Source organism: Xenopus tropicalis, chromosome 5 (assembly GCF_000004195.4).
Source record: "Xenopus tropicalis strain Nigerian chromosome 5, UCB_Xtro_10.0, whole genome shotgun sequence".
Lineage (NCBI taxonomy): Eukaryota > Metazoa > Chordata > Amphibia > Anura > Pipidae > Xenopus > Xenopus tropicalis.
In genome coordinates this window covers 67972431-67986313 of record NC_030681.2, presented here as the reverse complement: position 1 = coordinate 67986313, position 13883 = coordinate 67972431, and the positions used below count along the sequence as shown (strand labels likewise).

Genomic DNA, 13883 nt, shown 5'->3' with positions numbered 1-13883 from the left:
TTATTATAACTATCTGTGACAATTGAAAATACTATTGCTGTATGCATCTTGAAAACAATCCCTGGAATTTAGGCAAAAGTAATAAATAAGACAATGAAGGCATTGTCTTAAATCCTTTGGCTGTGGAAAAAAATATTCTATTGAATTTAACCTAAAAAATACTCCATAAGAGTAAAACTGTTATGGTCCACAGTATACGCCCAAACGCTTAAAAATGCTCCTACCTGTGCCTGCACCCGAAAGAATTTAATACTTTCAGGTGCAGGCACATGTAGCCGTTATCCACCAAAAAACGCAAGACTTTGCATTTTAGGCAGATATCACCGACATGTGTCTGCACCTGAGTATTCAATTCATTCAGGTACAGGCATAGGTAGGATAATTTTTAAGCATATGAAGCGTATTCTCAGCAAGCGGATTGTGGCATTAGCCCTTCAGGCTTTAGAACTCTGACATCAGTATTTATTATGGATACCTGCTACTGGCAAGTACTGCACTGCTCCAGCTTCTCTGTCTTGGCTGTTTTGAATTGGGCAAGCAAAGCAGTCAAATGCAGGTAATGGCCAGGGGGCATAGGTGGGATCTAGCAAGAACTCTGACATCCATATTTAATATGGATACCGGCTTACTCTGTGTCATAGGGCACAGCTGCTAGGGGTACAAGTAAATAACTATTCTGGTCACTCTACCACCACTCTGGCTGGCCTATCGTGGCTGTTTTGAAGGTTGGCACCACTGGGAGAAGGGTTGCAGCGGGCAGGCTCTCATGGGGGGTTCTGGCAAGTGGGAGCCGTGATGAAAGGTATTTGCCTAAAGTGCAGTGAAAATCACTGGCAAAAGGCAAGCAAGTTTTGAATTTTTTGCTCATCCTAAAAGAAAATTTGTAGTTTAAATACCTAGTGTGCAATCCAGGATGGGATAGGACACATCCTAATACTTCCAGGGCAAATTAATGAAGCTTTCTATAGGTTTTTTTTATATAGAAGCTGTTCAGGACTATGTCCAAAAAATCCTTATGCACAACTTGAAGCTTCAGTAAGTCAGGACTCCCCTGTTTCAATCCAAGAAGTGGTGGATGTCATAAACTCCTGCCCATCATGGAAGACCCCAGGTTTAGATGGTCTTCTAATTGGATGGTACAAAAAATGCAACTCAATTCTAGCTCCTTGTGATGATGTAATGCCTGGGAAAGACAAAAAGACAAATAGTTAATAATTCCATACTAAAACCCAGAAAAGATCCCAGATTATGTGACAATTACGCCAGATTTTTTTCTGTACCCTGCAGCACTAAGTGGGGTGCCCATAATCCGCCATGCTGTTTGCTATAGCAATGAAGGTCCCTAGCCTACTTAATCAGGGAAACACCACATAAACTAGGCCTCAATCTAGACCCCCAAACTGAGAAACTGTCAGTTTTTCTAATAACCCTATGTCAGATCTTGAAAGATCCTTAAACTGAAAGCCTTAATAATTCATCTGCATTGGGGTTCCTCTTCTCCAAGGGTCAGTGCAGCTAAGCTACAACTTCCATATTCCCCACCTGCAAAACATCCCAGACACCCAGTATCAGTCAGTATCTGACTTTAAAAGAGAGGTTCCAATTGCCTAATGATATGTTATTTAGATTCTTTAAATTGAGACATGCAGAAACCTCGCAAGAGCAGGGACATGTAATAGATACAGCACCCAGGCACCTAGAGGGTGAAGCATGCAACCCGCTGCTCAGTAAACCTCTCTCAAAATTGTATGCCCTATTGATTCGAAAATGGTCCCAGGACCTCCCAGGCATTACGGCAGATTTGTAGACTGACATATTAGATTCACAATTTTAACACCTGGTCGAGGCCAGAGACAACTTTATTCAATTCAGATTTTTACACAAAACATATCTCACCCCCTATCACTTACGCAAAATCTCAGAGCAATACTCACACACCAGCCCACTACATAAGCATAATATGGTCTTTCCCCAGAATACACATATTTTGGTTAGTCATTTCTGAATATCCCACAAACGTTACAATAGTCACATAAAACCTAATTTACTGCTGATGCTTCTAAACTAGGTTATAACTGGATCTTAGTAGGGCTGCAAGAACCCTGTTTGCCATACTCCTCACTATAGTTACGAGATGCATTGTTATGCACTGGAAAGCTTGTAAACTCAAAAACCAGGTTAATCAAGTGTTACTGCTTTTTAAACTCATTTCTGCAAAAAGGGGCTACACTGATAAATTTGAAAAAGTGTGGGATCCCTGGCTAAACGCTTAGTTGTATACATTATCATAAAAAGCCTTTGTAATTCATGTAGAGACAAATTACAATACTAGCTAAACCTTTGCCATTAATGTATCCTACCACATGACAACTCTCTTGCTATCTCCCTCTGTTAGCCTGTGTTAGTGCTGGGCGGTATGACCAAAAATTTATATCACGGTATTTTTCAAAATTATATCGGTATCACGGTATTTGACGGTATTTTTTTTTCCCCATGCATGATTAGGTGACCACCCCAAACACCCGCCACCCGCACCCCCCCCGCCACCCCAAACACCCCCCCATCCGCACGCAGCCCCCCCACCCCCCCATCCGCACGCACCCCCCCATCCGCACGCAGCCCCCCCACCCCCCCATCCGCACGCACCCCCCCATCCGCACGCAACCCCCCCATCCGCACGCAACCCCCCCACCCCAAACACCCCCCCATCCGCACGCACCCCCCCATCCGCACGCACCCCCCCACCCCAAACACCCCCCATCCGCACGCACCCCCCCACCCCAAACACCCCCCCATCCGCACGCACCCCCCCATCCGCACACCCCCCCCCACCCCAAACACCCCCCCATCCGCACACCCCCCCCCCACCCCAAACACCCCCCCATCCGCACACCCCCCCCACCCCAAACACCCCCCATCCCCTTCACATAAATATAACCCCCCACCCCACCCCCCCCAAACACAACCCCATCCCCTTCACATAAGTATAACCCACCCACCCCCACCCCAAACACCCCCCCATCCCCTTCACATAAATATAACCCCCCACCCCACCCCCCCCAAACACCCCCCCATCCCCTTCACATAAATATAACCCCCCACCCCACCCCCCCCAAACACAACCCCATCCCCTTCACATAAAATATAATTACTGGCCAGGCACCCCCCGACAGCTCACATTGCTATCCGACTCTGAATGCGTCCTAGCGATGGCGCTTTTGTAGAGTGTGCGCGCTGACGTCACGTGCGCGCTGACGTCACGTGCGCACCCGGAAGTATTCAGCACACCGGTATGTAGAAAATTCATATCGGTTTCAAAAAAAAAACCGGTGATCGGTTTTTACCGGTATACCGCCCAGCACTAGCCTGTGTGCATAAGAACCTATGACCAGGACAAAGTTCACTATCTCTCTTTTTCCCTTTATTTTTTACTGTAATTGTAAATAGTTGTCAGGTATTATGGTATGGACCACAGGTTACTCCTGCCTCAATAACAATCCTACCTGATAACAAAACTGATTGATGACTGAGCAGCAGGTCCAAGGGACTTTTGCATAGTACAGGCATAGGGGCTTTATTTATTTATTCATTTTCAAAGAAAAATAAGTTAACATAGACACAAAATCTCTTTGACGACATAGTTTCTGTTTCATAGTACACTGTTTACAAAAATATGCTATGCAGTGATTTACATATTATTAACTCATGTCTAGTTCCCAAATACATTATAAAAAAAGTTAAATTTCTTGCAGTATAATGTTAAAGTAGAGAACTGAAGCTAATTTATTACTTTGTTTTGACAGTAGAATATTTAATTAAATGCATTTATATGTATATTAACATTCCTTTGCTTAATTTATTTCTTTTTTAAACGAGGAGGACAGTGAAGATTTAAAGTGTCAACTACAGTTTGTGAAAGAAGAAGCAATGTTGATGAGGAAGAAAATGGCAAAGATTGATAAAGATAAGGACCGACTTGAGCATGAACTGCAAAAGTACCGTTCATTTTATGGGGATCTTGATAGTCCTTTACCAAAAGGGGAAGCAAGTGGACCTCCAACAACAAGAGAGGCAGAGCTCAAGCTCCGACTTCGTTTGGTCGAAGAAGAAGCTAACATACTTGGTAGGAAGATAGTAGAATTGGAGGTAGAAAATAGAGGTCTGAAGGCGGAACTTGATGACTTGAGGGGAGATGACTACTCAGGAGCTTCAAACCCTCTTATGAGGGAGCAGAGTGAATCAGTGTCAGAACTAAGGCAACATTTGCAGTTGGTTGAAGATGAAGCAGAGCTGTTAAGGAGGAACCTTGCTGACCTGGAAGAACAAAACAAGCGTATCACTGCAGAAATGAACAAATATAAATTTAAATCTGGAACACATGAAAGCTCTAGACATAATGATAGTGTCAAGACTGAAGCTTTGCAAGAGGAGCTGAAAACCGCTCGATTGCAGATAAATGAATTAAGTGGGAAAGTCATGCAACTCCAGTATGAAAACAGAGTGCTCATGTCTAACATGCAGCGCTATGACCTGGCCTCTCACCTAGGTATTAGAGGTAGTCCCAGAGACAGTGATGCTGAGAGTGATGCAGGCAAGAAAGAAAGTGATGACGATTCCCGTCCCCCTCACAGAAAACGGGAAGGACCTATAGGGGGAGAAAGTGATTCTGAAGAAGTCCGCAATATTCGCTGCCTTACTCCCACCAGATCTTTTTATCCTTCAACAAGTGTGTGGCAGAAGAACTTTGCTGAAAGACAACAAATGAAAGATATTCGTGCTGAAGCTGAGCGACTTGGGAAGACAATTGACCGTCTTATTTCAGACACAAGTACCATTATCACAGAAGCTAGAATTTATGTTGCCAATGGTGATCTCTTTGGACTGATGGATGAGGAAGATGATGGAAGCAGAATCCGGGAACATGAGCTTCTTTATAGAATCAATGCACAGATGAAGGCTTTCAGAAAAGAACTTCAGACATTCATTGACAGATTAGAGGTTCCAAAGTCCTCAGAAGACAGAGGTGCAGATGATCCTCTTTCAGTAAGCCAGGTATGTGCATACAAAAGAGGTTTGTATTTATTTATGTGACACTGTTGAATGGGCTGGCCCGGAACCCACGTGTTGGGCAGGTTTAGGATGATGCAACAATTTTATAGTGGTTTGCAGACAGGTGGCTCATCACCCCATTCCTTATGGTGATGTCAATGATGGACAGGTGTATAAGTGAAGTCAGGTCCAGGTTGGTCAGGGTCACACAGGTTGTCTCTTTGTCAACCCACGCATCACCATTATGTAAAACTGGTATGATATATATGCATATTTTGTAAAATATGTTGTTTTACATAGAATTTTGGAGATGAGTTGTAACATCATTTGCCATTGAATTTGGGTTTTATAATTTTGGCTACATTTACATTTAAAAAAAGAAAACAAAATATTTGCATGGGCTGCACTTTGATTTGGCATTTTGAGAGATAAAAATATGCTTTATGAATTATAGCTATGGGATGTTAGACAAATACAAGGTGACTAGTTATTAACCAGAAGAAAAGGGATTAAATGTTCTGTACAAATACATTCTAAGGGGCTGATTTACTAAGACACGATTTCGAATCCGAATTGGAAAAATTCCGATTGGAAACGAACATTTTGTGACTTTTTCGGTAATTTTGCGATTTTTTCGTATTTTTTGCGATTTTTTTCGGCGTCTTTACGATTTTTGCGTAAAAACGCGAGTTTTTCGTAGCCATTACGAAAGTTGCGCAAAGTCGCGATTTTTTCGTAGCGTTAACACTTAAAAGGCGCAAGTTTTAACGCTACGAAAAAATCGCGACATTGCGCAACTTTCGTAATGGCTACGAAAAACTCGCGTTTTTACGCAAAAATCGTAAAGACGCCTGAAAAAATCGCAAAAGATACGAAAAAATCGCAAAAGATACGAAAAAATCACAAAAGATACGAAAAAAAATCGCAAAATTACCGATCATTACGAAAAAAACGCAATCGGACGCATTCGGCCCGTTCGTGGGTTAGTAAATGTGCCCCTAAGTGTTGTAATGACCACACATTTAGGAAATCACCTCTCTATTGTGGCTCAACATTCTGTCAACCCCTACCCATTAGTTTATAACTAGGTTTAAGATGTATACAAATATGGTTCCAGTGATAATCAAGGACTGTAAACAAGGTTTTACCCCAAAATCTCACCCTAAATATGCATATTTCTCCCCCCAGACAGGCAGCCCCATAATGCTAACCTTATAGCATGTGGTAAATGTTACTGCCTTAAGCAAAAACACAACATATGGCAAGGAAGACCTTCTTATACAAATATACTTATTGTTAAGCATGTATGTTAATTCAGGTTTGTAATCATGATTGGCACCTCAGTGTGTGATTATTTTACATGGCAAACAGCTGACCTTTTCTGACCTTTATCTCTAGTTTCCTTCTAAACTGTGTGGCCATTGGTTAGTGGGTGCCCCCCAAAGGCAGTGGATAGTCAGACTCAGAAATCAGCACTGGTCAGCACTGGTCAAAAGAGAAATATATTGTCGTGTAGGGTTTCAACACAAAACCAGATGAACATGAGCTACATATAAGTAATCCAACTAAAGGGGTCCTTATGTGAAGGCAATTTGGCCTTCTCTGTGTTTCATAAAGTTACACAATATAAAGCTGACTGGCATACATTAGCAAAGTAGAACAGACGGGGCTTAACAGCAAAATTTCATTAGGTCCCTCCCAAGTCTTTACTTTGTGAGTTTTTCATATTGCACACATATAACTGCAACTGAACATCATTAATATCAACTCCCAAACCTTTGTATTACCATGCCACATAACAGGTAGAGTCTGTGTTTCTGTTCATACTTGATTGTTGTGCGTAGAATAATGAATTTAGGTATTCAGTATAATTTTGTATTTAAGGAGAAGTATTGGCTCATGACAATTCACAAGGGCAAATCACTATCTTTTTAGCCAAAATGCGATATTCATTCAAGTATATGTAGGCCTGCTGCAGTTCTTTAAAGATTTGCTCCAGGTAGTATATAGCTTGGGTGGGTAGAAGTTGTGCCTGCCATGTAAGGGGCAGCATAAGAGTTGGATATGAGCATCTAGTTGCACAGCCCTTGGGGGTCTGTGATTTTAGGCAGGTGTTTCATTTAAATGTTATTGCAGCTGCAATATTGCTTTGATTATTCACCTTTCCCAACAGAAAGGACAGTCCCCATATTTTTATCCGCGAGCAGGAATCTACAGAATCTTTTTTTCATAAAAATGTCTGTATTCCCCTTTTTAAAGGGATTTATGCTTACAATCTATGAGTTAGAAAAATCCAGCCAAAGTTGAACAATGTTAAATAAATGATGAGTTAATTCTGGGAAATTTAAAACAAATGTATCTGCGTGTGCAATTTCAATTTGGAAATGTCTAGTCCATGGTGCAATCAGCAAAGAAACTTCAAACAATGTATTTATTATTCAAGGAGTCATAACCCTGCCACATACTGAGAGGTCACTTGGATGTATGGTACATCTGCTTGTGATCTCCCCTAAAGTCAGTGTTTAACAGTTCAGCTTCAGTTCTATGTTACTTCCTTGATAAGTGTGCACAGTTCTTTACTTGACAGCACTATGAGTGAATTTTTCTTTCTGTCTCTGTATTTACCTTCCCAGATGTTCCAGCCTATCATTTTACTTATCCTCATCCTTGTATTATTTTCTTCCCTTTCCTACACCACTATATTTAAGCTTGTTTTCCTTTTCACCCTATTTTTTGTCCTGTAACCATTACACCATTTTATGTTTTGTGTAGTTATTTTTTTCCAGTTTTGTTTATTTTATCCACTCACCTTATAAAAAAGAAGTAAGAGAAATATAGTTTCTGCCTGACGGTTGCTACAGAAAAACACTGAAGACTAATTTATTCAAGTTGAAAGATTCATCTTGCAGCTTTAACAAGTAAGTTGGTTGTTTTTAATGTTTCTTCATCACAGCATAATAATATGCTTTATTTCAGTAGAAAGAAACTTGCTGACAAAGCCTGAACCATGTCAATTTATAAATGACCCCCCTCCAATGTCCTTAGAATAAAAATAGTAATTTTCTGGCAAGGTAAAAAAACAGCAAAACACGTGGACAGCGTTCTGTAAATTGAATATGCATAATATACTTGATTTAAACATTTTGTTCAGTGAGAATGAACAGGATCCTTAAAATAACATTTGTACTGAGCTTAATAAAATGGAAAACAAACACCTGATTGGTTGGTATGGGTTACTAGGCCTTGACAAACGTTGTGTCTTTTGTTAAATTATTATGTATCAGGAATGTTTTTATTACCAATTACCATGTTTTCTTCCAAACCAAGGTAATTTTAGCCCCCGAAATCAATGTGGGGCAACTAATTCAGGTTTGCAAAGGTGGAGGATGGAGCACCATAATGATGAAAATGGTGTGTCATTTAATGCTGTAGAAAATAATAAAAAAAATATATTATGTTATTAATATTTATAACAATATTTAAAGCAGGGGGGGAAATGTTGTGTAATGCTGGTAGAATACACTGTGTCATCTAGTACAACACCTTGCGCCACTTAATGCTAAGATACACTGTGGCACTTAAATGCTAGAGGTCACTCATAGTTTGTGTAATATTTTAAGTTGCTGACTTCACAGAGTAAACATATTTGTCGTTGCCCCATAGGTAAGTTTGGTCTCTGATGACAGGCTCTTAAAAATGTACATCTGTAGGTTCTTAAGGTTCGTATAAGCACAATACTAGTCCCTTAGTGTATTAGTATAAGGGTCTTTGACAAGAATATAGCATTAGTCATAAGTCAAAGCTAACACCACTGACTGATAGCTTGCAGGAAGGAAATCTCACAAAAATACAGTGTCGTACTGGAACCAACCACAATAGCACCACTCATGAACCTCTTCTTCATCGCGGGCAGTTTTTTTGCACCTTGCACACTGCCTTCTGCTCTTTCTACATTGCTGAAGATGTCTGTGCTCCATTTTGGATTGAAGACACCTGCCACTACTCCCACGAATGCACTGTGGAAAGTAAATGACCCCCTGTATGTAATCTGAGGTTTTTTAATAGGTAAAAAATAGGTACAAATTAGTTTGATGACAAACAAAGGGAGAAATCTGCTTGCGACTTACAGATCCATAGTCATGTGATATATTTTAAAAAGCCTAATAAATCTGAGGTTTGTTCAAATGTACTATACATTTTTAAACTAATTTATCATGCCCCCAGTGAATCCATACTGAAAGAACTAGTTAAATATTTCCACCTGCACAGGAAATAATTAGGTTGTATGGATCCCAGATGTTATAAAGCATATGTAATCTTCTACATACAGTAAGTGCAATTTATTTTAGAAGATACATTTCATATAAGCATTTTTTTGTCTTGGTTTTCAAACTGAATGCCCTGGAGACAAATGCACACCCACTTCACCAGTTCTGTTTTATGGATTTCTAGGTCATGACCTAGCCTGTAAACATGTGGTTATAACAGCTAATCATCCCACTGTCAGGTAAAGTGGATTATTAGCTCAGAAATAATGCATAAATGTGGTAAATATTAATTTACTTTGTGAATGATGAACCTTGCTACCTATGAGACTCAAATGAAAGCCAGCTTCATATGCATAAACAAAGAAAGATAAGAATTATACAAACCATTTGTACCCTTCATGAAAGCCAGTAGTTAAGTCAGTTGCTGGGATTAAAATGCAAGGGTTTACAGAAGGAGAAACATTTGAACTAAGAAAAGGCATTGGTTATAAGAACTGCATATGATGCCAAGGCATGTCCCTAGATTCCCCATGACTGGACAGTTGGCTTGCAGCCGCACCCATCCAGAGACTGTCAGCTTTATCTGAATAGATCCTGGCTCCCAAAAGGAAGAATCATTTAATAACAGAGTTAGCACTGAAATCCTTGCCAAGATAGGGGGTACAGAAAGTTTCATTCCCCCCCCCCCCCGACACACAAAACACAAAAACCATAGTCTGTTGGAGATTCTTTATACCATTTATGGTCTGCTGTAGCTGTGAATTGAAGTCTGTGGGTGGCAATGCTGTTATGTAAGGAGAATATTATGCTTGAGGTTGTAGAAATTAAGGTTGGCAAAATGCCATCCTACAATCATCTCTGGTGTTCTCAGTGCCAGGAAGATGTGTCAAGTCTGTCTCTTCTGCTACATGCAATCGGTGAAAAGAACATTATTCCTAAATGTCTGATTCTGGACTGTTTTCCAACTCTAGTATTGTGTGCTTCTGTAATCCTCCTAGTAAAGGCAAACGTAGTTAAAGTGTAAAGGGGCATGAGAATAATTATAGGATGGTCCCAGTCATCTCAGAGATTTTTAGGATATGTTTTCATTAAGTTATGTGGAATAATATATCCTTTATTGCACAATGTAAGTATTTTAGCAGCTTCCAAAGTGTTATAAAAACAAATAAAGGAATGAAGCCTCATAATAATATATATCTGATAACATTTTTTCCAACAGTGGGTATATTATTTTTATTATAAGCAAGGCTCAGTGATCCAAATGACATAATTAAGGACTTATTATTATAAGGAATTATAGCTGATAGTATAACTAAACACTGTTTATAAGGATGTATTATCAATATTTTTCAATAATTTAAACAAAAAACTCTGCTATTGACTTGAGAAAGGCAACAAGCAGTGTATTTTCAGCATTCAAGCAAGTAGGTGTTCGAGTTTTTTCGTTTTTTAAGACTGAAGATTTTACAGTCACACAGAAAATAAATGGAACAATACAAATTTTGTTTGTAATCAGCATTTTTTCCATGTTATAATTGAGTTTTGTCTTTTTTACACAATTCTGCTTATTTTTAATGTGATCAAGAAAATGTATAAATCTGCCTCTCTTTGTAATATTAATGCTTAACTGCTTAAACTTTATCATTGACACTGTAATGTATTCTGTATAAATATTGAGTTCTGTACCTTTATACTTTAAATACTTACAGCTTAAGGTGCTTTAACCCAGTTACCTGATTTTCTACTGAATTAGTGCAATGTAAGAATTTGGACTAGGTGCAGATGTTTTGTGTACAGTTTTTATGCATGCCATTGTACATATTTTTGTGCCTAGCCATATCTCCCACAAACAGTGTTTGAGTATTTGAGGCTCATGAAGTGTGTATAACAACAGCTGCTTCATTTTTTTCCCATCAGCTTTAGAGAGGTGTCTGCCAAGAATACAGTATCCTTTCAATACAGCTGCTCCTGTAGGCATGAAGTCTGGCATACCAAGAAAAAAATGCTTCTTTGTGTAACACACTGTGGCTGATTTGTTTAGGGTGCTCAGCATGTATAGCACTGCTGCATGCACCCTTTATTTTTTCTGTTATGGTAATTATAGGGTTTCCTGTGTAGTAGGTGAGGCAGATATAGCTTTGAAACTTTAAAGAGAAACTTTACCATTGCAAAACTTCAAAATAGTAAACTGCTACTAATGACTTTTTGCTTTTTCTAGAAAATATTTTTTGAAAAATAATTTGTTTCAGTTTCCCCTTCTCTGCAGTAGACTGGTAACCTGTTTTCTAAATTGTTATTTGATACATTAGTTGATACATTTCTCAGTCGGTACTGTGTATGCTCTCTGAGCTTTAAGTCTGCCACAGGGCTGTTACAAATTACACATTAGTTGCTGGTATTTCTCTGATGCTGCTGAGAAAGGTATCAACTACAATCATTTGAACAGTTTGAAAAGTCAGCAATATACTGTAGCTTATAGAGTTTATATAGAGGGAGGAAAATTAAACTAATTAAAGGAGACGGAAAGTCATTTTGGCATTTTACTGCCAATAGATTATCCACATTAGTGCCCCCTAGACTGATAAAATATACTAAATATACACTTATACTGGAGAACATGTTTACAAAAAAGGAGATAAGAAATCCTGTGTTTCTTTTGATAGAGGACTCCATGCAGCTTTTCTGTGAAGCGTATGAAGCATATGGCTTTATTTACATAGACCTTCTGATAAAGTTTATTTAGTTTTTACCTTTCCTTCTCCTTTAAGTTTTAAAACCTATGTATTACAAAATAACAAAGAAAAATGTAAACCTTTTTTGTGGTATACTATTTGGAAATGATAAGTTTTGAAAAAGGGAACTTGTGAACAACCCTTTCAAGGTAGATTAAAAAAAAATCTGTTAACTGTTGACATGTGCATCATTCCTGATGTGGTGCCACACTGTAAGCTCTTGCATGTAACCTTGTACTAATTTAGTCATTCTAGGTAAAAATCCCACTACACCAGAAATAAAATAGTGTTAAATTGTCAAACTCATTACAATATTTGTGTTGTATATCATCATTTCTCCCCCTGTGAGTTTGCAAGTTTGACTGGTTTCCAACAACCATTTATGACCAATTGTATCCCTGAATGATAGGGTGGGGGCACAGAAGAATGAGAGATATGAAAATAGTGTCCAGGTCTATGCTAGAGCAATAAGTAGTGTTTAAGCTACTGTCTCCCTTTAAGAAGAGAAATGCTAAATGTTGGCAGGGAGCCTTGCTTGCTGATCATCTGATTAAAGCAATGTGGGCAGAAGCAATGTGGGCCCAGAGCAATTTCTGACCTGCAGAAACCAGAGTACAGAGGCTGTTTAACTCTTACATAAAATTCCCAAAATGTACAGTATTACTGGCAGCTGGCAGTAGTGGCAGATTAATATTATGGCACTTTCTAATTATATATTTATTGTGGGACAATCAACTGCATTAAACAAAGCCACTTTATCATCTAGGTCAGGCAATGTGTTTAAATGTCATCTAGCATGGATTACTCTTACTCAATATAAGGGATACGTTAGCAACCTGTTGTTTTTGCTGGTTTATTTCATACCAAGAATAAACAAAGTTTGTCTTACATAACTTGGAACTAAAATTAACATGTGATGCAAGCACAATGTGAATTCACATTGGTTCACTTTTAGTTTCATGAAATACTAAGCTACACTATAAAGGCTAAAATTGTCTTGGACCTGAAATTGTTTACACAGAATACCAGCACATCTAAAGTTACTGGAATGGGGGCTGGAAGTTGAACATTTTAAAACCATCCACTCCTAGGCTTACGTCACTGGGGACTCATCTGCCTCTGTCACGTTAATCTGGACTAGTTTTAAACATTTGAATGTTGCACATTTTTCAAACGGCTTTCCCTGGACATATCTGCTTAAGCTCCTGCCTTGGTTTTTTTTTTTTTCCTCTCTAGCTGGAATAGCTTCACACAGTCTGCATTGCTAGGTCGCTTCTCTTCTCCCCTGCTGCCTGATGTGCTACAGAGAAAATTAGAAGTGCAATACGTATCGCTGACAATGTCACCAATTCCCAAAAGGTATGTACTTACAGATCTTACAGATGTTATAAATATACTGCCTGGAATGCAAGAACAATACTGAAATTAAACATTGTATATTTGAAAGGCTTTGTAGCTGAGATGTAATCTTGTGCCTTGCAAGACACAGGCTGTGATCTCTGTAAGAACTTCAGCTGTTCTTGGACTGTGTAAGACAGTGATTTATTAACAAGGCTACAATGACAAGTGTTTTTGCAAGTAATATGCCACTATGTGACTATACCAGTGCAACATGTACAATTACTTTAAAGATTGGATGGATTACTCTTACTCTTACTTACGATGCTTTAATTTTCTGCCTCTTTACAATATAGTAAAGAAACAGAGTGTATCAGTAATATTATGTTGTAAATTACAAATTTTGTAATATATGGAACATACCTCATCGTCTGTTAAAGCACAAGATACAACATAAAAAGTAAAATAAGAAAATAAATAAGGGCTCCTGAAGTTT

At 38.9% G+C, this 13883-nt stretch overlaps 1 protein-coding gene across 4 annotated transcripts in view; it reads left to right on the top strand.

Annotated features, from left to right (window-relative positions):
• The window catches only part of soga3 (SOGA family member 3), a 45286-nt gene that overhangs the window by 22655 nt on the left and 8748 nt on the right, over positions 1 to 13883 (top strand). The window contains exons 6-9 of one of the 4 annotated variants that reach the window (XM_031902057.1): positions 3877 to 5052; positions 7683 to 7967; positions 8872 to 9088; positions 13286 to 13408. In XM_031902057.1, the coding sequence (XP_031757917.1) occupies positions 3877 to 5052; positions 7683 to 7793 (1287 nt within the window). In that variant the 3' untranslated portion in view covers positions 7794 to 7967; positions 8872 to 9088; positions 13286 to 13408. The remainder of the gene's footprint in view (positions 1 to 3876; positions 5053 to 7682; positions 7968 to 8871; positions 9089 to 13285; positions 13409 to 13883) is intronic. The other 3 variants (XM_031902058.1, XM_012963601.3, XM_002940390.5) reach the window with 3 other exon arrangements.